Source organism: Ursus maritimus, unplaced genomic scaffold, assembly GCF_017311325.1.
Source record: "Ursus maritimus isolate PB19 unplaced genomic scaffold, ASM1731132v1 scaffold_10, whole genome shotgun sequence".
NCBI classification, from domain to species: domain Eukaryota; kingdom Metazoa; phylum Chordata; class Mammalia; order Carnivora; family Ursidae; genus Ursus; species Ursus maritimus.
In genome coordinates this window covers 45,262,029-45,289,087 of record NW_024423344.1, presented here as the reverse complement: position 1 = coordinate 45,289,087, position 27,059 = coordinate 45,262,029, and the positions used below count along the sequence as shown (strand labels likewise).

Below are 27,059 nucleotides of genomic sequence, written 5' to 3'. Positions count from 1 at the left end.
GTATCATCTAGTTATATGAATTAGAATGAAACACTACAAATTCATCATTTTAGTTGACTCTGAGAAGAAAGAGAATGGAATGGGACGGAGATTAACAAGATGATAGAAGGAGCAGCTGTGGAATTGGGTAATTAAGTGTTCGTTTTTTGGACATGTGAATTTCAAGATGCCTATTAGAGATCCCAGTGGAGAAGTGAGTCCAGAGATGAGGGCAGTTCAGGCAAAAGGTCTGAGCTAAAGATATAAATTTTGGAGCCATCAGCATATAGATGGTATTTAAAGGTGTGGGTCTGAATGAGATCATGAGGGAATGCGTATAGCAAAGAGAAAAGGTCAGAAGGTACCCTGTAATGTTTTGAGCTTAAAAAGATTGGATGAAAAAGAAAAGCAATAAAGAGACTAAGAAGAAGCTGCCATTAAGGTTTGGGAAGAAGAAGAGGGAATGGTGTTTTGGAAACAAAGTGGAAAAAGGGTTTCAGGAATGAAGGAATAATCAACATGTCCAGGGCTGCTGATAAGTCAAGTAAGGAGAGGTCTGAGAATTGACTATCCGATTTGGCAATATTGATGTCACAACTGATTTTGAAAAAAAAAAGTTTCATTAGAAAGGGAGAAATAAAAAATTGACTAGAATGAGTTCAAGATTAAGTCATGGGGAGAAAATGAGGTTATAGAGCATACATAACACTTGAAAAGGGATATGAAAAACTGGGACAGTAATTGAAGGGAAGAATGGTACCAAGAGAGATTTTCTTTTTTAGAATAGATGGGATATATTACAAAATGGTTACATGCATTTAGAATTATTCAGTAAAGAGGGGGAAAGTCTGTAAAGTGGGCACAGTTGCAGGCATGATATCCTAATTATTTAGTAAACAAGATGGAGAAAAGAATGAATTCCTCAATATCATTAATTTTTTTTTTTTTGAAAAGCTTGATCTAGAATCCAGGCTGGAAAGTATAGAGAAACTGTAAGCCAACTCTTTCTCTCAGAATTTGAAACTCCATGTTCAGGATGCAGATAAAGTCAAATTACAGTCAAGTAATCAAGTAACAAAGTAATAGTTAGCATATTCTCATCTTTAAGTATATAGGGCACGCATCTGAAATGATACAAAGAAGTTATTCTTTTGTTTTCATCTTTCTAAGAGAAAATAAAAATAGTGAGAGTAAGCATCATGAGAGCCCAAGATAGATGAAGAGATGGAGAAAGTCTTGGCTATTTTAAATGAATTCAGGCCATATGAATTATGTTCTAAGATATTTGAACTAAATTGCAGCTGAATTTTTTGGCCCATAGACAAGAGAGATGATGGATGAGTAAACAAGCTAATGCAGTTATAATTAAAAAAAAAAAGAAAGAAAGAATATACACACACAGTGTAAGAAGCCCCTTGAATATGACCCTAAGGAAGATTCTAAAATCGTTTCGTAAAAGAATTTCTTAGAAAACAAGATGGTAATCACTAGGAATGTCATGGGCTCACTGGCATAACTTTCAACCTAGCCTCATTTCTTGGCCTACCAGGGCAATGTGGGAATAATGGGATGAAGAGTTTCAATAAACATTGATAGACAAGAGTTGTGGGTTTTTTTTTTAATGTTTATTAAATAGATGACAGAGAAAATATATTAACATTTGAAGAAGTTAATCTAAAGTGGAGGGCAAGTTAGACCCTTGAGACATAAAAGATTTGAGACATAAAATAATCTCTTTTTCCGAAATGTAGGTCTTAGCCATGCCTTAAGATTTTTTTCCTGATTATCCTTCATTCTGAACTTGGAATTCTCTTCCTCCAGGAAGTCCAGGGATGAACTAAATGTCCTTACTTGCTCCAATATTCCCCTTTGTATTGAATTTGCTATTCATCTATAAATATTTCCAGAAAGACTCACTTCTAATTTGGCTCATTTGCCAACTGAACCAATTGGCAAGGTATATTCATATTTTAGGATTAATCTGTTTTCCTAAAAAGTCTCAGTGAAATTTATAAATACATATAACAGTTCTGAAAATAATTTTGGTAATGAAGGAAATAATTTTCTCTAGAGTATCATGATATTTTTGAATCTATTGTTAGGATAGGCACTGTATTCAAATATCTGTGGAGAATTTATATCCTGTCAAATATAAGTTAGGAAATAGATTTTAGAAAACATTATAAGAGAAACAATGAGGGTATTATATTTGTGATGATTCCTAGCTAAAAGGAGGTGACTCCAATATACATTCTCCCCCATAACTAGTGTCCTAAATCATCCTAGGTGGGGACATATCAGAATCTTGAGTTATGTGTGAGTTTTGAAAATGCGTATAAATATAACCTTTTTACTTGTTTCTTACATGGTATTTCTTTAAATTTTCTTTCTTTTCTTTAAATTTTCTAACGTAAAATGATATTAAGGGGCAGTGTGAGTTTTTCACGTATATCAAGAATGCAGGAGTGAAACTTGCATGTTTGGTTTGTTTATTTAAATTAGGAAGCACTTTCTAATAAAGCTGAATATTATAATTGTTTTCAAATTTTCCATTAGTATTGTCATTTATGAAATCGTGTTTCAATATATATGCTACTTATAATTTGTTCGTTTTAAAGTACATGAGACAAAATAGAAAGTAGTAGTAAAACTTTCAGGTTCTTTATTCGTTTTTCATTCTTTTGAAATCTTATATGGGGACAAGGAATAAGTAATGGAAGATAATTTATTATGTCAAATAATAAACCTATTTATATTTGCCTAAAGCTTCTGGTGATAATCTTTAAAGTAAATCGATTACCTAAATATAGAATAGTTACTGACTGACTAAATATGGAAGAGTTCTACTTACTTATATACCCATATGTTCCTAGTATTTATGTAACTATGTGTAAACAGTCATGTGTATACATATGCATATATACAAAATCTACTTTTCTTTGAATTTCTTTCAAATACATTAGATACTATAGGGTTATTTTAACTATAATAATGTAACTTATCTCAATCCTTCTTCATATGTTATTAAGAAGAATCTTTATATGCTTATAAACTTGAGAATTCTGAGTAAAACAAAATACACAGAAATAGCCTGAGAGATTAATTTATTTCATTTTGAAATACTTTTTAAACATTTATTTATTCACTCTACTCATATATCTTGAGAGCCTAGTGAAGGCAAATCACCATTTGAGGTAGAGGGAAAACAATACCAACAATATAGAAAGGAATTTTATTCTTAAGAAGCTTGCATTTGATTAGGAAAGATTAACAATAAAGAAATATATGCAAAAATATTAAGTAGCCATAATGCTAGTGTGATTTGAATTGAACATGCCAGAAAGTGGAGAGTCACCTGAGCATATAAAGCTAAAATAGTTCTACATTCTCATGAGACATACATGGTTAGAAAGAAGTGCCATTTCTACAAGGTGATCAGCTGTGCCCAGACGGTTCCTGAGTCTGGTGGGCCACAACTTCATGTCTGGCCAACAGGAGCTCCTACAATTCCAGCCCCCTTAACTTCACTCACACCTGTACCAGCCAACTCTTTTCTCATTCACTGGGTCTCATCCACACTGCCCTTCCTCATGTGCCTTAACACATGTTTCCTTTCCAGCTAAGATTTTTTTTTTAAAAATTTTTAAGTCCAATTTTTTTTAGTTTTAATTTTTTTTTTAAGTAGGCTCTGTGCCCAGTGTGGAGCCCAATGTGGTGCTTGAACTCACAACGCTGAGAACAAGATCTGAGCTGAAATTAACGGTCGGACACCTTTTCTTTTCTTCCTTTTTTTTTTTTTTTTAAGATTTCATGTATTTATTTGAGAGAGAGTGAGAGAGAGAGAGAGCACAAGCAGGGGGAGGAGCAGAGGGAGAAGCAGACTTCCCCGAGTGGGGAGCCCAATGCAGGGCTTGATCCCGGGACTCTGGGACATAGAGAACATAAAGTAGAAGATAACAGAAAATACTTAAATGGGCAAAAAAAACATTGGTGTTTTTTAATTTGGAATTTAAAGCAATTTTAACATTTCAAACAGTTTTTCAAATTAAATTTAAAAATAGGTGACATGTAGGAAAACTTAGGCAAGACATCTCATTTCTGTATTCATTTTTTTTGTTTTTTTTTGTGCCAAGAGATGTGTTTTTCTTAAATATAAATCATTAAAAAGCTAGTAACAACAATTTTATAAGTCTGACAATGTCATCTTTTTTCTTTGCTACAGAGAACAAGTGGTTATAGATTGGAAATCAATGTATTAAAACTTATACGTAGTAAAGGTCCGGGAATTTGCATTATGTTTTTATGCTCTGAGAGTTGCAAAATAGCAGCTGTGCTATTCAAGAATCCCCTTCTCGCCAAGGGAAGAATGCTGACTTTGACATAAACATACACTCTTAACTTTTTATATTTCCCTAAATCCTAAAAATTAGTGCTCTCCTTTGCATTTTTATATGACTATGTTAGAAAGCAGTTAGTTTTAAAGGAAGAAGTCGTAAAATCTCAATAGGTAAAAGGGATATAAAGGTCATTTAGTTTAACCTCGTATCAATTTCTAGGGAAGAGTTTCTATAATATTCTTGACAGGATGCTTATCAGCCTTTGCATAGACCCTCTGTCATGGCATGTCCACTATTGCCCCAAAGCAGCCACTCCTACTTTCAGATAGATGAATCAAATTTTAATGTTTTTTACACATGGTCACTAGTCCCTTTTCTGTACTGATAGCCACAAATATATTCACTCAGTTTTTAAAAATTGGGGTTTTAAAATTTAGATTAAAATATCATAAATAAAATGGCATAAATACTTGTTTTATGCTGGATTCACATTTCTAAAAAGGCAACCCCAAACTGAAAGCATTTTATATTACATATCTTCTCATTCATTCAGATTCAGCTAATTTAAAATGTAGACTAACCTCAGCTAACATTTATCTTTATTAATATAAGAATAAAGGGCTTAACAAATTAACTAGTTTTGAAGGTAAATTATATGAGATATTCAACCAATCGATGATAAAATTGTGTCATGTGCGAGGCAGGGAGGTTACACAGGTGAACGAGATGGACAGTTACTTCCCTCGCAGTTTTTCATGTTACACACACTTAAGGGAACAAACCTGCAAAGACATTTTTTTGGTTATAATTTTCATTGAATTTGATCTTTTGAAATAGTCCCGGTAAAATGTTTTAGTTGTTAGTTTTTACGAATGGGAGGAAAACCATGAATTGGTTCAAGACAGTGAAGCTGAAGGTATAGAGCTGTTAGGTTATCAGCTCAGGAGACTTCTCACATCCACATGCCTTGCTTTCCGTCTCAAAAGATTGTGGCAAGGGGAGGGGTAGGAAGAAAGCGACGTACTAAAACACACCTGTGGCTTGGAAGGAGTCATTATTTGTGATAAATCAGTAGACTTAAATAAGTTAATTTCTCTAGATCAGCAAGCTGATGTCTGGTGTGGCATGTCAGCAGCCTGGTACATGATACCTTACCAGAGTGGGGTAGTAGCTAAGAACTCTGGGAACCTCCCGTGTAAGCATGGAGCACGCTGATGGAGTCACTGGGTGGGTGGGGCTGGTACTGGAAACCTAAACAAAGCTCTTATGGTGGAAAGTGAGTCAAGTTCATGGCTAGGGTTGTATGATGAAGACATTCAGGAGAAGGTAAATTGGAACAAGGGCAGAAGACAATTTGTGGCAATATCCAAGCTTGACTCATAGTTGATGAACGGGTAAGGCACGGGACTGGCTCTTTCTGAAATAAATCCCTCAGATGGTAATTTTGTGCTTTAAGAATCTTTAAGTAGGCCTTGCTTTTTTTTACCTCATGGAATGCATATGCCAGTTTAAAAGTGATAGTTCCATGGTTAAATATTTCTCACAAAGAAAGTATAGACTTTGTCAGTGTGGCTGACATTTAGTGAAGGTGTAGAGTGGGGAAATTTGCAGGAGATACCTGTGTGAGCCACCTAAATTCAGGATATTAAGTGTCCATTAAACTCATAGTTGGAGTTCTCTAGTCCCATGTAGGGAGAATCTGGAATTTCACTTCTAAGACATGTATCTTTGATTAAAAAATGAATGATCACCAGTGTGTCTGCGCAAATTGCCAATTTGGATGAATCTTGGCTGCCTTCGATGACCAGTTGCTAGGTTTTAAGGAGTAAGTCAAGCCTTGATTAAGAAGGAATGGAATAGAAATGTCTAAGTTTTCTTGCTAGTCTGAGATAAAATCATTATAAAATCATTGCCTTTTTTGGAATGTATGTCTCTCATACTCGAACACATATAAAAATTCTTCCAGATAATTTATATTTTATTCCTTGTATGTTTAAAGGCTCAGAAACAAGTCTACTTGGGTTTAAATTTGGCTCCTCTCTTTACTACCCGAGTTATCTTGGCAAGTTAATTAACTTATTTTTACCTCTTTCTACTCATGTGTAAAATGAGTATAACACTAGTAACAATCTAACAGAATTATTGAGAGGATTAAATTAGTTAATGCATGCGAAGTGCTTAGAACATTGTTTTGCACACACTGAAAATACTCAATATATGCTGTTATTCTGACGATAACGCTAATGATGATCATCATACCAAGGCCTCTGACTTTAGAAAGAAAAAGGAGTTAATAGAATTTTTACTGCATAGCATTATTTTTATGTTAAAACTTTTTGTTGTAGAAAATTTCTAACAAACATAAAATTAGTATAATGAGCCACCCATCTACCTACCCATCATTCGGCGTTAACAATGACTTGTGTCCTAAGTTCCCCACCCAATTCCTCGTCTCCCCCAGAGAATTTTGAAGTCAATCCCAAACATATTTTACTTAATCTGTAATTATTTTTTTCTTTATTTTCAGTGTGTATCTCTTAAAGATCAGGGTTCTTGTCTTTAAATCACAATCATCTTATCATTACCACACCTGAAGTTCCTTAATATTTCTGAAATATCCTGCGTGTGTCACATTTCACCAATTGTCTTAAATGTATGCATGTTTGTGGGTATGCATACCCTTGCAAGCGTTCAAAATATTCTTTCCCTGTGTTTCCTCTAAATTGACACTATAACTTTCAATGAAGAAAGAAACGAGAATTTGCAAACTTGGGTTTGAAGAACTTTGGGTCAGTCGCTTATGGGACTTCTTTTGTCTGAAAATGAAAATTTACACCAAATGATTTTCAAAGATATCTCACACTTTTTACCATTCCATGCTAATTTTAGTCTGAAAACTATGTGCACATCCGAGTTGAAGTAATCCATGATACCAGAGCTCCTTTATATTTCAGGGGGATAATTTGGGAATTGTTCTGTTTTATTTACTTAGCAAAAGATTCATTTTCAGCGTGGAGACTCATAAATGAAACAGAGCCGTGCAGGACTGACAAAAAGAAACCAGGATCTCAAAGTACTGCACGATGTGAGGGTGCCCGGGGTTCTCTTCTTTTTCTCTTTACATCTGAAGTCATATTAATTTTGAAAAGGCCTTGAATTGATGTGACAACTCCTCCCTTCCCCCCGCCCCCCAAAATTCTCAAAGCACATTTCAGAAACTCATTTTTGGCAGATGTAAATTTAAGTAAATTGGCCAAGGTCACAGCACAATAAGGGCAGAGTTATCAAGGGAATGCAGTTTCCTGCTTTTTCCACCATCCATGAAATTAGAGTAACTCCACCCCTTAAAATGAAAGGGTCTACTTTTTTTTCTTTTGGAAATTATAAACCATGATTTGGAAATGTTTTTTACCATTAACTCAGGCTCTCAAAAGTGGTCTTTTAGGATTATGAAATGTTTGTGCACTATTTCAACTGCTCTTACTGTATATATCGCAACCAATACAATTTGCTGCAAAAGGAAAGTGCATTTTTTTTTTGTTTGACCTGAACCATCAGATTTTCTTTTCATGCAGTGTGACATGATGAAGCAGCTATCTGTAGGAGCAAAACTAGTTCACTTTCTATGGGCAAGCACAGACTGTAAAGTAGATTATTAAAGTACACAGAAATAGAAAATTAGATCAGAAGTGATGTTTTACTGTGAGGTCTTCTTTGGGCCTTATAAAATGAGAAAGAACTAACCTTGTTCTATTTCTGAGTCCTGAAAAAAGCCTCATAGCAGGCATATCACCTTTAATTAGGTTTCTGCTTTTGGGAAGCATTTTACCAGCCCCCTTTCATTTATTTTTAATGATGTTATCACTAACAGGCAAACAGTCCCTTAATAAAACAAAAACAGTTTCTATATAAAGCCTGGTGTACATGTCCTGAGTCAGTCATCTAAAAACAAATGTTATGATTGTTTCCGTTGTGCTCTTAGAACCCTTAATGGCCCTACTGTGCAGATATGCAAAACATCAACCGAGGAAATATAATCGTGTCTGTTATGCAGCTTTCAATAAATGTTTTCCCATATTCACTTGCAGTATCAGCAGTGAGGTTAAACCTACAGGGTCATGGAAAAGACAGAAAGGTCAATTAAGTGGATCTTTTCAGCATAGCCATGCCAGCTCTTTCACAAACACTATGACTTATGACTTTAACAAACAAGCAGGGGTAAAAGCCACTGAAAATGTTTAAAAGGTAATTGTGTGTGTGTGTGTGTGTGTGTGTGTGTGTGTGTGTGTGTGTGTGCTTAATGTGCGGTACTGTTCCATTTTTGCCAACAAATCCCAAGCTGTGGGAAGAAAAAAAAAATGTACGCACAGCTATCACCGTTCCTCATTTCCATCTTCTCAGGTGCCAGAGACAGTGAGGAGTTTGCTGTCAAGGCCATGTTCGGAAATATTCAGATATAGCTTGATAGAGAGTTTCCTTCATACATAGATTTTTGAAATACAAATGTTGAATAGCCAGAAATTGAAGACTGTCTTAAGGATAACAGTCGAAAATAGGCTTTCCCTTTAAAAATACAAAGTTTCTTTAGGGCACTTAGGATCCCTGCTTTCTTGAAAGGTCATCCCTGCACACTTTCCTTATACAACTGCTTGACCTCCTCCTGTTTAAATCTTTCCCAATATTCTATGCCCATTTATAATGCAGCGTGCCATGAAATTTATTTTTCTCCACTCTGATCTCAACTTGTATCATCTAAATATAATCTGTTCTTTTTCTAAATAACCACTGGGTGCTATTGGAATCAATCTTTTGGCACATGACCTTATTGAGATTATAATTGCATGCATTTTTTTCTTTATCTTCTTCCTAGAGCTTCCTCCTAACTCAACATAATGCCTATGAAATTGTCTTGTAATCAATAGAGTGGTTTTCCAATTAAAGGTATTTTTAGTTCTGCTCTCATGGATGTGGTGTAACCTCAGGGTGAGCAAGAGACTACATCCTTCTCATTTCTGCATTTTGTACCGCTCCAGCTTTTGTCTCAACTCGTCTCATTCACATATTCCTTCAACAGACATTAATAAGTGCTCACTCTGGTTAGAGAGCTGAGACTCTATGTTCTATTTCTTCCTCTAAAGAGTGGTACCTAACTTCCATCAGCATCCCAAAGGTAAGCTACCCCAAAGGTAATAACCACTGATAAAGATAATTGCATATGTGTGCAATACATACTTTAAAATGCATTAAATGAGGCAGAACTGTGAGTTTGGTGTATATTTTAGCACACCTGCAGCATCCTGCCAGACATGCACTTACGATGATCTCCTTTCCATATTCAATCCTTTCCTTCATTCACCCAAACTCAAACTCCAGATGCTGCTTCAAGTGTATCCAAGGAAACTCTTAAGTGTTTTTATGCTTCTGACAGTCTATTTCTCCAAAATCTGTACTGTTTTCTTTCTGTGTTAAGTCACCTTATCCATTTCCTCTAGGTCCTGCTGCCTGAAGAGAAGTTGATAAACTAGTTCATATCCTTTTGCCCTTTCTCAAGTTATTTCTATCCTAGTTAATTTTAACTGTTCGCTGAACTAATTCAGGGTTAGTTTGTATAAGGCAACTATAATAATATATAGTAATGATTTTATTATCAGCATGATACTTCATCATCACAAGCCTCATTAGAGAGAAGGAGTACAGAAGTCTCAAGCTTATGGTACAACCAGGATTCCCTCCATGGCACATTGAAGCCAAGTTTACAAAAGGAAATGTGTAATACATTTAGTTATTCGTTACTTACTGATAGTTTATTAACATTTTCTATTTTACAAAGCACTTTCATATACATAATCTAATTGGATTTAAGGTATAATCCTTTGAGTTTGTAATCATCTTTTAGTAAATAAATCAAATGAGGCTCATAGACTACAGGAGATGGATTTTTTGCTCTACTATTTGCTAATACTTGCTAGAGCTAGGACTTGAGCTCACACTCTTTGAATCCAGCCTGGTTTGCTTTTCACTTTACCATAGCTGTATTCAGAATTTGAAAAGTGGGCTTAAAATTAAGCACAGGAATTAGCCTCATTTCATCGTACCCCTGGATATTTTATAAGAATTGAAATAGATACATGAAAGTCATGCAAATAAATTTTAATGTGATATTTTGGGATTCGTTATTTCTTGAGAAGATGAAAATAGAAAGAAAAAGATTTACATGACCATTTCTAATTTAAGATTACATTCTGGATCACATTATTCAACTTTATTATTAGTTTCCGTTGCCAAATTAAACCCAGAGTCCTACAGTAGAAATGAACTAGGATTGAGGATACGGTTGAGCTCAATTTAAATGACTGTGCTTTATGTCTGGATATAAGTTTCAAAAAATTTTTTAAACACCAATCCTTAATATTTTAGATTATCCATGCCTGTACTCCAGTTGAATAATGTGGCTGATGAGTTTATGAAAACACCAATAAATTTAACTTTCTATATAACTGTGATGGAAATTTATCAAAATAGCAAAGAAGAATTCATATTTTTATAAATAACTATTTATAGAGATTACCATATTCTCTAGAATCTTTGTCAACATTTTTTTCACTTTTCCAGTAAAAAAATATAATATTTGCAATGCAAAATCCCAGATCACTTGTAAACATTAGATATGGAGACTTTTTTGTTTTAATAATGGTGCTATCTACTTTACATCAAAATGAATAAATGTGAATTCCCTTGGAACGTATGGTTTTCTAAAAGTGAACATTTTTCTACTTGGAATTTATGATGTAATAAAAGACATCAGACACAAAAAGACACACACACACACACACACACACACACACACACACAAGAACTTGAAAGAGAATATATAATTCAAACCCAAAGGGATTAGTTATGAAAATAACAACTGAGTTAGATTTTATTAACAGGAAAGAAAACATTTTAAAAGTAGAGGCCCATTATTTTTTTAAACAACATTGTTCCTTAGGATATCCTGCTAAATTGTTATGTGTGATAAGATTGGATGGAAAAAAAAGCTGTCCTACAGAGGCATCAATCTTACCGATAGTCATTTATTGATATGTGACTTAAACTATGAGGAGAATCATGAGATGGAACGATGAGAAGAAAGAAATCTTATTTTTTCATACTTTATTGATTTTGGATTTTTAAACACATTTTCTTGTCTTCCATCTTTATCTTGCCCATCATAGTCTAATTGATGTTAATTGATTTTATGGTGTTATATCTGTCATTATATTTCTTATATAATTATAAAAATGGTCCTTGGTATTTTTTCTGGTCAACAGATGAAATCATGTGTGAGATGGTAATGTGTGTGCTTCTATTTTCCTTTAGAAAGCCACTGTGTTTCCCTGTAACTGAACAAAATACAAGAAAGTTAAAAACCACTCTTTATTAGGAACTTAAAAATAAGAACTCCTTTGAGAACTGGCATAACTTCTAGTCCCTCATGGATATGGAGTTCTTAAAAAAAAAAAATTGTACCCTAGTTAATGCAGCTTTCAAAAGTGCTTCCTTTATTATTAGGAGGACGTACCCTTCCCTGCATCTGATTTGCCAACCCGGGTTAGGGAGTGCCTGTCTTATAAATGGTTGAACATTTTCTAATTTGATAAAATGAAGCAAGAAAACTTAAGAACCCTCGTAAAATGGAGTTTGTAAACCTAAATAACCAAGAGCTTGCTTTGAAACTTTGTGTTTATGTGACTCAATTCTTTTTCAATCAATACGGGCAAAATCTCCACTCAGTATAGGTGAAATGTCCACTCAACTAATTTTTAAGAATTTTTATAGGAAATAATACAGAACATGAAATTTTAGATTTGCATGACACTAGAGTTTGTTTCATTCAACATGCTTTTTTTTTTTTTTTTTTTTTAATTTGAGGAAATTGAAACCTGAAGAAGTTGTTACATGTCCAAAGTAGCTGACACTCACTGGATACTAAGTCATTTTCTTTATATATCCCAAAGTATACAAAGTATACAAAGTGTTATGTCGATCAGGATCTGGGTGCAACTTAGCTGGGTGGTTCTGGTTTAAGGTCTCTCATGAGGTTTCAGTTTTGCTGTCAGCTGGGGCTGTAGCCTCATCAAAAGGTTCAACCGGGCAGGGGGAATCTGCTTTCAAGCCAACTCACAGGGTTTTTGGCAGGCCTTGGTCCCTTGTCATGTGCACCTCCACAGGGCTGTCTTGTGACATAACAGCTGGTTTTCCCCAGGGCAAGAAATGCAAGAGAGAGAGAAAGAGAGAGAGAGAGAGAGAGAGAGAAATGGAAATTATAAACTTTTTATAACTGAATCTTGGAAGTGACATCCCATCACATTTGTTTTTCCCTGTTAGATCTGATTCAGACTAAAGGGCAGGTTCTAGATAGGATGTGAATAATAGGAAGGAGGAATCATCAGAGGCCATCTTAGAGGCTACTGTATACCTACCACAAGCCCAGAGAAAATAGTCCCCACGTACTTGTCAAGCAAATTAAAAGATATATCAATTATTTAACTCTTTACAGTAAAATATCTCACATAATAAAATTGGAATACAAACTCTTGGTTAAATAATAGTATTGTGTGTATGTTATTCTTGCTGACTTTATACTTATGGTGGTCATGTAAGAGTGTATTCTTATGCTTATGAAATATGTAGTGAAGTTTAAGGATTAAAAGGGAAGATGGTTCAAACATATGCACACACACAGAGAGAACAAGAGAGGGAGAGAGACAGAGAAATACTTTAGAAGCAAACATGGCAAAATGCACATGATTGGTGAATTGGAGTAAGGAGTTGAATTAGTTTTCTAGGGCTGATTTAACAAATTGCCACCGTCCTGATGGCTTAAAATAACAAAAATTAATTTTCTTACTGGAGTTTTGGAAGACAGAGGTCTAAAATCAAGGTATTAGCAGGGATCAGCTCACTCCAAGAGGCTATAAAGGAGAATCCATTCTTTACCTCTTGTAGCTTTTGGTGGCTATCAGCAGCATGCATTGACTATGGTTGGAAAATCCTGATCTCTGTCTCTATTTCCCCTCTGCCTTCTCCTCTTCACTGTGGATCTCTTCTCTCTCTCTCTCTCAAGTCTCCCTGTCTTTCTCTTGTAAGGACACTTGTCATTGGATTTAGCACCCATCCTGAACCAGGATGATCTCATCTCGAGATGTTTAATTTAATCACATCTATAAAAACCCTCTTTCCAAGCAAGCTAACCTTACCAGGTTTCAGGGATTAGGCATGGACATATATTTTGGGGGGCTACCAAACAACCCACTATATGAGTATATAGAAATTCTTTGTACAAGTCTGGCAACTTTTCCATAAATTTAAAATTATTTGAAAGCAAAATATTCAATAACAAAAAACAGATTACATTGTCAAGTGCTGTAATAATCCAGAGAACATGGCATCTGACAAGGTTTCTTTTAAAGATAAAACTTTAAAAAATATGTACAGATATATCAAATTGGAATAGGTGTTTTGTGAATTTGAGCTTCATCATCGTTCACTGTTTGAAGTCAGTGGAGATTATGTAACGTCAAAACTCTTTTCCATGTTGTCTGGCCTCTCAAACATTTGCTTTAATCTTCATGGAACATGTAAGATATCAAAGGTCACTTTTATTTCAAAAGTAAGAATTGTATTCCTAATTTTACTATCTTTGTAGGAAGACTAACTGAGACTTTTTATGATGTTAATTGCCACAAGATGACAACTTTTTAGTAGGTTCTTGAAGCCCAAAGGAATATTTTTGTTTTGTATGTTTGATCTTGATTCGTTTGTCTTCTTTTCAAAAATGTATATTGATCTTAAGAATCAACCTTTTTTTCATTTCTTTAGTCATCATTGTGCCCTAAATTTGTTTCTTAGCTACATATTGAGTTAAGGTGGCCTTACGCAGTCTCTCTACTATATAAAATGATAAGTGAATGAATCCAATCATGTAAGTCTACACCAAATGATAGTTGAGACCATGAGGACCAAGGTGAGCATTCCACTGAAGCAACTGCAGAAAAAAATATGACACATACACTCACATATACATAGAAGAATTTTAATCCTATATTGGGAAAAATGGAGTAGCTAAAGGAATAATGATGGAAGACAAAATGTTTTGCTATCTATAGGAATTGACTACTTAACAATTGGGATCAATCACTCCACTCCAGATAAGCTACTTGAGGCTTGCAGATTGCGTTTTTCAGCGTTCTATCCTCAGCACATTATTTATGTAAAGTAAATATTGGCTACCTAAATGTATGTATCATGAGTGATTTTGTGAATTAATTCATACAACAGCCAAACATAGTCAAACATAAATGTATTGAAGTAAAATCAAATAGTCAGGGGGATGATGGAACTTACAATCAGATGTGTGTGCGTGTATACGCATGTGTATATACACATTCATATGGCACTTTTTTCTTGGACATTCTTTGAAGAATTGTGGAATCAGTCTTTAAAGCTGAAAGCAAACTCAGGTGGTCATCTGGTTCTATGCCTTTCTTCAAGAGACAAGCAATTATTATCCCTATGATCTATTAAACCACATTTTCTTTAGCATGTGACAGCTAAGGTGATGCTGATCGAAAAATATTGCTCTCCATTCTTAAACAATTTCACATGCACATAGATGTTTAACAAGCACCTTTTTGGAGCTATTATGAGAAAACACTAGCAGCCTTGGTCTGGAGGATAATTTATGACAGCTAGGTAAAGGGTGTCCAGGATCATCTTGATCACATTAGCCATGCAGTAGCCCTACCCCTGCACTGCGGTCTTTCTTTAACCCGGGTGACAAGAGTGATAAAAAAAAAAAAAATGACACAGTGAGTTCTCCTTTAGCTGCTCACTCCCTTGCTTCTAGTACCTGCTGCCTCAGATCGCCTGTCAGTAAGTGAACAGGAAAGGGAGTGGAAGGAGGAACTGCAGAGGAGTGAGTGTGTGAGTGTGAGAAGAGAGGCAGCTCATGGAAGACCTGTGTCCCACACTCTCCTCCCCAACCTTTCTTCCCTTTTCGTTTGTTAACTAGAAATGTGGAAAGGTGAGGGAGATGAATTTAACTTGTTCTGACATTAGTTAGAGACAGAGAAGTGTGGCTACTTCCATAATATTTCTGCCCCAGAGAGAGGTAATTGGAAAACGTGTTGTGTGGTTAGGTGTTGTAATGAAAAATAAAGGAATGATCGAGAACAGTGGAATCAAATTATAAACATAAAGGCAAGTGTGCTGAAGTTTTTAGCCACTTGCAAAATTGAGAGATACTATCAGGACTGTGCAAATACATTGCTCTGATTAATTTTCCTGGGGTGAAATATGAAAATATTTATAAAATTGAGAATCCCGCCATGAATAAAATTTTCTCTGTGATATAATAAACTAAAATAAGCCATAACTTGTATCTATCTTAAATGAAACTGTAAAAATGTTTAATCAAGAACTGAATGAAAAGATTTCATTGGGAGACTAAAAAGAATCCATATTGGGACATTACTCTAGGTTGCTTAAAGTATTGAAGAATATTCAATAAACAAAGCAAAGACTAATTTCTCTTAGAGGGTTTTATATTTGATTTTCTAAGTATTGTTATGGAAGTTGTATTTTATTCTCCTTCTTTAGACTCCTTTTTCATATATAAAGGGCTAGTTTTTCAGTATGAAGGTAAAAGGTATTCAGAGTGAAAAGAATTAGATCTTTAGTTTTAATGATATTGAATAACTCAGTTTTACTTTAAGGAGGATATATTTGATTCCAGTTTTTCTTTATTTTGCAAAATGACAAATTTCAATTGTACATTCCTTTATAGATTCCTTAAGAATAAATTTGAACAAATCATTGATATAAAGGAAGGGTTAATTGAGAAACAAACATACTAATATACAAAGCATTTCTTTTATATGAAGCTCTAGAAATATTCTATTGTCAATCCAAACAGAACAAACTAAAATGAGATAATTGGGAAGGTGCCCATAAAGTCAGCCTGAGTATATTATCACAACTATATGTGAGATAATATTTGTTTTAAAAAGATTCTATGGCACTGTAAACTCAGTCTCATTAGAGACTGCATTTAAAAGGCTTATAAAGTTACTCATTAATGTTATCTTGTTGTATCTCCACAGCTTTTTCATTAAAGAAAATTCAGCAGAAAGCATTTTCTCCTGATAGCAGGAACCAATTTGCAATAAATGTTCTGGAAACCACTAGGGAAGCCATTACTGAGGTCTAATAAAAACAGACAAGCGTAACTTGTTCTATATTTTTGTTTCAATCACATACAGATGAGACCCCGCTTTCCACACCAACCGCAAGAGACAGCCTCGACAAACTTTCTCTAACTGGGCATGGACAACCACTACCTCCAGGTTTTCCACCTCCTTTCCTGTTTCCTGATGGACTGTCTTCCATAGAGACCCTTCTGACTAACATACAGGTAGGCCTTTTTGTAATCTGGAAGGTAGGAACGTGGAAGACCCAGCTGTAGATTTTTCCCAAATTCATACAATTCCAACTTAATTCGTTCATGGGATTGACCGAACCATGGCATTGGACTTTTTCCAGCAATTTAAGGTTTTAAACTTGCTACACTAATCAAGTTGGTTTAGAAATACTGGTATATGTATATTCAGCCTTAATAAAAGCTTCAGTGAAAATGATCTGGGCATTTGAAAAATCATTCTGCCTAAATGTTCTCCTTATTGCCAACTGATGGGAGGAATCTAACTGTTTAAATTTGTCTGATTTACTCAACGACGGCACACCAGTTCTAATAAATATTTAGTTATTTTTAAACTGCTGGCCTTCCAGTGAGGAAATGATATGTTTAGTCACTTAGAATATGTCTAATATAAAAGAATCCAAAAAATCCCTTCTTTCGTAAATAAGTTTGTTTCAGTTAATAGGGTTTCTTCAAAGAATAGACTTCAAAAAGCTATACAAAACTTTCCACGGATTTCCTATGTAGTCCTCAGGATGTATATTTTACGTACAGTACATTATGAATCAAAAATACTTACAGTTAACAATAACATAGAGCACGGGGCCAAAATAATAAGAGTGTTTGGGATACAAGAAAGCGTAATTTTCTTGCCCACACATGAAGCGATCATGTGGACCCCAGATGGAGGTTTTGGCCATCTACTTCTCCATATTTGGAGTAGCTAATAGTAAGAATGTGCTTGCAGATACTGTGCTCTTAATTTTTTTTTTAATTTTTACTCTAACACTCATTCTTAGTGATATTTTACTGTACGCATTTCCTACCATATTAAACTTTCTCCCAGTAGAAATGTAATTAATTTTATTTACCTCTCCAAGGACATAACAGAAGGCCTTTAATGTAACATATCTTCTCATCTATTAATGTGGCATTTTTAATACTAATGTAATTAGAGTCTCCAGAACTGTATTCAACTTTAAGGTTTTATATCTCAGTAATTGAAATAAATCATCAATCTAGCCTAAACTTAATCAAGGCCAAATAATTGATTATATTTTTAAATAAACATACTTCTTTCCCCAAATTTGACCCATATTATTTTTTTTTACAAGGTAGAGTTTTTAATGAATTTCTCTTTTGTGAAATTAAATGATTTCAGAAAATATCCCTCAACATTTCTGAATTTGCACTCTGAAAGGAGGGAATAATTAATTTTGTTATGTTTACAACTCTGTATGAAGCAAAAAAAAAAAATCTAAAGGTTTACTGAAAATTCTCTATCCAATTGTATGTATCTTCATTAACGAAAACATCTTTAAGCAGGAAAGTGGTCATTTTATTTCAATTTCAGTGGAGAAAACATTTCTGGGTTTCATCAGTAAAAAACAGCTTGCTCATCTGAAAAGTGGGTTTACACATGGACTCTTACATTTTAAGTCAGATACTGTCAGTTTGGGTGTATTTATCCACCACCTCCCCCCCCTACACACACACACACACACACACACACACACACACACACACACACCAGTATTACCCAGACTAGAAATGTGTCTGCATCACCTCAAACTGTAATTATTTCTTTAAAAAAGAGGAAAGAAAGGAAAACCCCAGTTTTAAAATGTACAGATTTTAGACAAATATTTTATCAACGGTATCTATAGATTTAATATACTCTCCTTCTGGGCCTTCCAGCCAGCCTTGCAGACTTATTTTAGCAAGAGTTGATGATGGGACAATAGTCAGGGCAAACTAAATTATTTATTGCTAGTCCCAAATTATAGGGATCTGGGTGCATCAAAGTTAAATCACCTACAATAAGAATACTTTGTTAAAAATAAATTATGCTTGTCCATTTCAGTGCATTCACATATGTGTACATAAGGTAAAATAAAAATTAAAAATCTTACTGAGTTCCATGCACAGGAACACACACACACACAGTACATACATATATACTTATATACGTGTACACATATATACACACCCACATATATACAGGATTTATGTTTAGTAAGTAATGGTTTCACATCATTTTTCAAAATGCTAGTTCTTTTATTATTGCCACATTTATTGAGTTATAGTAATATCCTAGGAATGATATAGAATGTTTAGGTAGTCATGACCCTGGCTTATTGGGCATACACTATAAATGTGTTTGCTGTCCAAATTCTAATTTGGGTAATTACATTCTGCCTACCTCAATTTCCTCTGCAATTTCAATTATATATAATGGGGTTCTCTGCTTTCTATTTCAAAATGGTAACATACTTTTTGTGTGGTAAATTTAAAGCTCCATATTTCTTCTGGAGCTTTTTTATCAGGATGGCAATGAAAAACATTTGAGTTAAAAGTGTTTGCTGTTTCAAATCATACAATACCATATATGAAATTTAAGCTTTATTATATATACTTACTATTTTAATTAAACCTAAGACATTGGGTCATATTTAAATTTAATGTATAGAAGTCTCTTTTTTATTATAATTAATGACCAAAAGCCCTTCAAAACAATGTGTTTAAGTGTTTATTGTTCTAATATTAAATAATTTAATTTCATGATACTCTATAATTTGATAAATCTCAATTTTAACATTTGTAATGGTTGGTATAGATGTTCCTGCCATGACATATCAAAACTGAATTTTCATAAATGTTTTTTTGTTTGTGTTTTAAAAGAGGACCTGTAGAAAAATACTACATACTAGTATTTTTAAATATACTATATATACTATACATTCTAAATATATATATCTACAGTGTAGTAATTCACTTTAGTGAGTGATATGGATTCATTCCAGGTTTTCCTTTTTAGGATTTTTAAAAATTTTATGTGGAATTTTGTTTTTCTCAATGTGGGCAATCTTTTATTATGCCTTCCTTATTCAATCATGTCCGTGGAGAACTCCCTGTGAGATTTTAGGTGAGGAAACAAGAATTTTAGTGTCAATTTACTGAATGTGACCCTTTCAAACATTGACTACCCAATTAACAAACACACTTAAAGGAGAATTTTACTCTCTATTCTCAATCTGAGCTTTCATGCTGTAAATCATAACTATAATCTGTTTGTACATAGGATTGGGTACGAATAATTTACATTGTTTATCTTACTATGAGAATTATTTAAAATGACTTACAAATATTAAAGTAAGAATAGGTAAATAAAAAATGAAAGGTAAAATAAGGTAGGGAATATAAAAATTAGTTATGGATGAGGTTAGCATTGAAGATACATGCCATAGGGGATATAGGATAAGAGTTTGGTTCACTACGAGGAATTAAATAAACAAAGGAAGACCTAAAAGGATTGTTAAAACCACAGTAAATGGCAAGTCACAGATTGAATCACTATGATTTAATAAATAAACACACTACAGCTATGGTACTTATGAAGTATTCTCTAATTTCTGTGTTTGACAAAAGAAAATGAAGAAGAATCTGACTTAGTACTAAGACCAAAACACTGATTATACATTTTCCCATATTTACATTTCAATGTCATGGCCAATGATGTTGTATTTTATGCATTTAAAATAAGTTAATAGTTTTTTATTTGCATTTTTAATACATCATTTTAATTATGACAGAGTTAGACAAAATACTTCAGAGGAAACTTTCAAAAAGATAAACAACAAAATAGGACATTGGCTTCAAAATATGGGTAGACTAACATCCGATATATTGGTGTTACATTACATCTTTTTATGTTTAATCATACTTATATATTCTAAGCCTTTTTTTTTCTCATTACCAATTTGTGAAAAGAGTTCATTAAAAAAAAAAAAACAGTGGGGGCGCCTGGGTGGCACAGCGGTTAAGCGTCTGCCTTCGGCTCAGGGCGTGATCCCAGCGTTCTGGGATCGAGCCCCACATCAGGCTCCTCCGCTATGAGCCTGCTTCTTCCTCTCCCACTCCCCCTGCTTGTGTTCCCTCTCTCGCTGGCTGTCTCTGTCTCTGTCAAATAAATAAATAAAATCTTAAAAAAAAAAACAAAACAGTGAAATATATCCAATATTCTCAACAGTTTACTCTGATGAAGAGAATAGCATTGATCTCTTAAAAGTCTGAACTATATACCATACTTACTAATGTATATTATATACCACAACAATGATAATGATGATAGTTAAACTAATATTTATTGTATAATCTTAATGTGTCATCATATAGGAAAAATACTCCTGTGTGTGTCTTCTGCTCTCAATCCCTTATTGCAACATCACCTCACTTCTGACCCTTCTGCTCACCAAACGTCTGGTAGCTGTTTCCACACCAAGCAATTCTGCAACACCAGCTGGATTCCCTGCAATCAGTTCTGACACTGTCTACCTGGAGATAGCCTCAGATCCCACAGGTTAAGAGTTCAGTCCCACAAGATTGCCCCCTACCCAAATGTCAGATGCCAGTTGGAAGTGCTGTCATCTATGCTACTGACCAACTGGCTATCGATCAGAGGTTCCCATCACCCCCTCCTAGGGTTCAGTTAATTTACTAGAGCAGCTCACAAAACTCAGGAAAACATTTTATTTACTAGGTCACCAGTTTATTATCAAGGGATTAACCCAGTAACAGTCCGATGGAAGAGATGCATAGGGCAAGTTATGTGGGAAGGGGTGCGGAGCTCTCGCGCCTTCTCCGAGCCTTCCCAGTCCCTCCACATGTACCTCCACATGTTCACCAGCCCAGAAGCTTTTTGAACTCGGTCCTTTTGCATTTTCCCGGAGGTTTCATTATTAGGTATGATTGATTAAATCACCCACCGTTGGTGATTAATTCAACCTCTAGCCCCTCTGTCCTCCCAAAGATCAGGCGGTAGGGCTGGAAGTTCCAACCCTCCAGTCACAGAGTTGGTTTCCCTGACAACCAGCCTCCCTCCTCGGGGCTTTCCAAAAGTCACCTTATTAAAATAAACTCCGGTGTAGTTGGATGGGGCGGGGCTTATTATGAATTACAAAAGAGACCCATTTTATCTTTTCACTCTTATCATTTAGGAAATTTCACCCATTGTGGGATCTTTGTGCCACGATTGGGATGAAGACCAAATATGTTTCTTTCTTTCTTTCTTTTTTTATTTATTTATTTGGGAGAGAGCAAGACCAAGAGAGCCTGAGCAGGGGGGAGGGGCAGAGGCAGAAGGAGTAGCAGACTCCTCGCTGAGCAGGGAGCCTGATGCGAGACGCAGTACCCCGGGATCATGCCCTGAGCCAAAGGTAGACGCTTAACCACCGGAGCCACCCAGGCACCCCCCAAATATGTTTCTTATTATAAATCACAATGTCTATAGTCCATCTCTATGCTAATTCTATATGATATTACATTGAATCATCTTTATAGTCGTATACGGTGGATTTCATTATCATCTGCATTTAACAGATGAGTAAATGGAGGCAGACGAGTCTTTTGATCAAGGTCATAAAATGGAGATGGAGTCTAGATTTAAACATAGGCAGGATCATTACAGAGCCTATGTTGCTATATCACCATACATGGTCATATGAATCACAAGATGGGTTTTATACCTGGGAATGCTTTTGAGGGAGTATCCATTATTGACTGATTTTTGAGAACAATAGCCATAACTTTAAACTAAGTATAGCAGTATCCTGTTGTAAGAGCTTCTGTGAATATGCATTAGTTGATAACTGCTCTAGTATGTATTTGTTTGTCTACAAAAGTTCCTGGTTTCCAGGGACACTATTTCTTCTCATCCTGGAAAGAAACATTAAAAGAAAAAATAAATAAATAAATAAATAAATAAATAAATAAATAAATAAATAAGCAAGCAAGCTTGGGAGCTCTGACCTAAGCTTAGTCAATTTACTAAGTGTTTGAGATTTTGGACAAGTCATCTAATCTTTCTGGACCTTGGTTTTTTCAGCTTTAAAAGGTTTTAATTAGAATGGGCAAATCACTGAAATCCCCTTCAACTAGGATATTTACTCTCTTTAGAAGCAATGCATTACTGAGCAGAATTTTGTCACATTAATTCTAGTGACACGAAGAACTTTAGTTACCATCTGATTCTGAAACAGTTTTTGTATAAAAAACAAACATGGCCAAGTAAGCTTTTCCTCTAGGATCCAACCAGTATATTAAGAAATGTTTCCTTCCTATCAGTGTTACTTTAACTTCTCTTATACAAGGAGATATTTGTACTTTCTAGGCTATAGAAGTAGTTGAAAACTTGCTGAGTCAATTATAATGCCCTTCTGAAAAGAAATACATATAGACTCGTTCCTTGGAAAATGATTAAAATAATCTAATTTACAAGGTAGATCGTTTTAGAAAACGAAAACATCTGTGGATATGACAACAATTACGCCTCACTTATGGGAAAGAAATTTTGGGCCAAAGGACCATTGTCTCTTATCATTGCTATGCCACAGAGTAAGCTTAAGACGCATTTCTTCAGAATTGTCATTGTCGAACATCATAACTGACCTCCCCCTGGAGAAAAAATTCATGTTTTAAACCTTGTGTCTTTTGCTGTAATTCATCATCACAGAATAGTCATCACAGAATTTTGCTCAATCCTGCACGTTCACGTGAGACTCAGCATTTCGTGTGACCTTTGCATATGCTCTACCTGGAAAATTTACAGAAGTTACACAAATCTGAAAGTACTATTATCACTGATGGTTACAATGGTGTCCTAATGATTTGTAGACGTTGGGAACACTTCTTGCTATTGCTTTTCCCAGCCCCCTGCTGCACTGAAATTTAATCGGTTTTCTGTATTTTTGCAGCAAAGCTGTCACGAGCAATAACATATTTTTGCATATGTATCAGTTTGGCTCTAGTGCAGATTTTTGTTCACACTGGACTCCTACTGATATGCACTGATTTAAAGTCTAAAAATGAAACTTAATTTTATATAGCTTATAAGTAGTCCCTGGAGGGTGTTGGATCTTAAAGCTAGTATTTTTCAGACATAATCAGCAGGAATAGGTAATGTATTACCATTAGGGACATTAGCAGCAACTGTAACAAAAGAAAACAGTAAACATAAATGCTCTTAGCAACTTCATATGTTACAACAAATATTAATGTAAAATTACACAAATTAGAGTTGCAGTTTAACAATATTCAACGTGTTTATTCATAATGATTGTTTCATATTTAAAGAACACCAAAATATTGTGTTTTGTCAGCCAAGGACAATAATAGTTTAATAGTAATTTATTTTAAACAGCTACTGATAATACAACCAATCAACACATTAAGTGGTGCCAACATTGGCATCTTGCTAAATAATCTCTAGACATTGCACAGAGAGTACATCTTTCAAAGATAAGTCAACAAGAGCAATCAGAGCAGAAAATTAGAATTTGGTATCTTAGAATTAAAATACAGCTAAACTAAAGTTTTAATTGGGGTGATCTAAAAGGGCACTTGATGTAATGATCTCTTTCATTTGTTACTAATTGTTTGTTCCTGATGAAGAAGAAACATACACAGGAATGTTGCTGAATTGAGTTAAGATGGCAGTTTCCTTAGCAGCTATGTTTTATTGTTAAAAACAAAAGAGTAGGGAGGGGCAAACAGCCATGTAGAAACCCTCCACGTTGTTTCATATCACAAGAATTATACCAGGAAATTCAGGGTCAGGTATAACAAACATGAAATAATTCATATGTGCTGGAAAAGAGAGTAAAATGGCTTATAATAATGCTACACTGGTGAGCTGATCTAAGGGTACACCTCTGTTGGGCTAACAAGTCAAACCAGTGATGAAATTCTCAGTTCAGACTGTTTATGTTGTCTCCTGCAAGAAGGGTCATATCCTAGAGGATATCTACAAACGGCACCAACTTCTTCATTTATAATTGCAGTTGAAAATTTTAATCTCTATGGGGCACCTGGGTGGCTCAGTCAATTAAGCATCAGACTCTTTGATTTCAGCTCAGGTCATAATCTCAGGGTAGTGAGATCAAGCCCCACGTCAGGATCCACACTCAGTGCAGAGTCTGCTTGAGAGTCTCTCTTTNCCTCTCCCTGTACCTCTCCCCATGCCTGTGTGTGCTCTCTCTCTCTCTCTCAAATAAATAAAATCTTTTTTTTTAAGATTTTATTTATTTATTTGAGAGAGAGAGAGAGCCAGCGAGAGAGGGAACACAAGCAGGGGGAGTGGGAGAGGAAGAAGCAGGCTCCCAGCAGAGAAGCCTGATGTGGGGCTCAATCCTAGAACACTGGGATCACACCCTGAGCCGAAGGCAGACGCTTAACGACTGCGTCACCCAGGCGCCCCAAATAAATAAAATCTTAAAAAAAAAAAAAAAAGAAAGAAAGAAAATTTCACAGACCAAGGCAAATTATCTACTATTTCAAAAAAGCTTTTTGTATTGCTGAGCTGATAAGGATAGAAATTTTAGCTCTAATATTTACTAATAATTTTCTAAAGGATTTTAGGAGAGAGCATGTGCAGAATACTTTTTCTATGTTTTACATATTCTCACAATCTCATTTTCAAGAATCTCAGAATATTACAAAATTTTTTAATTAGCAAAGAGTAAAGCAACTTACATGTATATTTCTTATATAAGAGATTCCATCGTCTATAGTATAAATAAACTTTACTTTTACCACATACTCTTGAGTTATACTGTCAAATAATCCCTTAAAAGTTATTTCCAATTTATGACAACCATTTTAAATGCCTTTTTAAAAATAACGCACTATCAAAACACTAGGTTTGGGATCCCTTGCATATCTTATATACCTCAAGAAAAATATACCAGTTCTATAATTTCTGTTCAACAATTTTTTAGAATCTACTATATGGTAGGCACTCTCTGGACTCTGGGGGACGTAGTACCAAATGAGAGAAAATGTCCCTGCCTCAAAGAGTTTACCTTTTAGTGCAGGAGACCCAGCATAAAGCTATAAACAAATACATGAATGACAATATTACACAATCATAAGTGATATGAAGAATTCTAAGGAGGGAATAATAGGACGGCTGTTCCAGATAGGGTGGTAAGAAAAGACCTTAATTGGGTGGTGACTGAACAAAGGTGAAATGAAGTGAGGGCATAAGCCACACAAAAATTGGGAGGGAAAGCATTCAGAAGAACCCCAAGAGCAAAATCCCTGGTGCAGAAACCAATTTCCTTGAGAAATGGAAAGACAAGCATTGTGTCCAGTGTGATCTCAGTAGGGACCGGTGGAGATTGAGCTCCCAAGAGATAGGTGGGTCCTGCCAGGATCATTTGGGATTATGTAAACCATATCAGATCGTCACTTGTGTAAGAGCTTCGGTATAATTTTCTTCTCAGTTCTTATTTTTAGCATGCTATGTGCTGCCTTCATTTAGTTTTAGATCTAGATATTCTAATTAGAAGCAATTGAACCTGCATGGCAAAAACATTTGTCTTCCTAAGATAGTTTAATTAGATTTAGAAATTTTGTGCTTTAGTTGAAGTACTTGTCCTAGTAAATATAGAGTGAATATACAAGGATGAAAGAATTTGATAAGTTGGTTCTTTTTTTAAAAATGCTTTTAAGTAATGAATGAAATGTGCTTTGCTCCAAAATATTACAATTCTGAATGCCTTCTTTGTACAGGGGCTCTTGAAAGTTGCCATAGATAACGCCAGAGCTCAAGAAAAACAAGTCCAACTGGAAAAAACAGAGCTGAAGATGGATTTTTTAAGGGAAAGAGAGCTGAGGGAAACACTTGAGAAGCAGTTGGCTATGGAACAAAAGAATAGAGGTATTTCTGAACTTCTAAATAAGTGTAATACTTTCTATAAAATATTTAACAGGACAATACTATGTTTGGTGATTTACTATGAGACTACAGATTTTTTGTTCATTTACTTATAGCTGAGGTTCACAGCAGGATTTGAATCCTGGGCTCACTGTACTTTTTTCATCTCCAGAGTATATATGGTTTCTCTTCTGTTTGTACCTCAGGGAATTGAAATATATCGATTATATCATTAATCACATAATTTTTTTGCTCCTAGAGCTTAAGAAATAATTTTAGGGTAAGAATGAGCTCTGATGACAACCATGAAGAAAAATTGTATATTCATTCACAATTGCCCTTTGAAAACTTAAGAGTTAAAGTTATAAAGCTAAAATAGAAAATCTGATTATTCAAGCGAAGCAGATTTAGTAAGATATTTATCAACTGAAATTGAAGACTGATGAATATCTGAACAAATGACCAAAGTTGAGTGTTTGTATAATTTTCTTTCTGAATGGCTCATTTTCATCCAACAAGGTCAAGTACACATTAGTGTAGAAGCCAATATGAATTTTTATTGGGTAAA

General features: G+C 34.8%; 1 protein-coding gene across 1 annotated transcript in view; it reads left to right on the top strand.

Annotated features, from left to right (window-relative positions):
- DACH1 (dachshund family transcription factor 1) overlaps positions 1 to 27,059 on the top strand; it is a 413,621-nt gene that overhangs the window by 348,579 nt on the left and 37,983 nt on the right. Inside the window, exons 8-9 of the mRNA XM_040623452.1 lie at positions 16,622 to 16,773; positions 26,347 to 26,494. Coding sequence (XP_040479386.1) covers positions 16,622 to 16,773; positions 26,347 to 26,494 — 300 coding nt within the window. The remainder of the gene's footprint in view (positions 1 to 16,621; positions 16,774 to 26,346; positions 26,495 to 27,059) is intronic.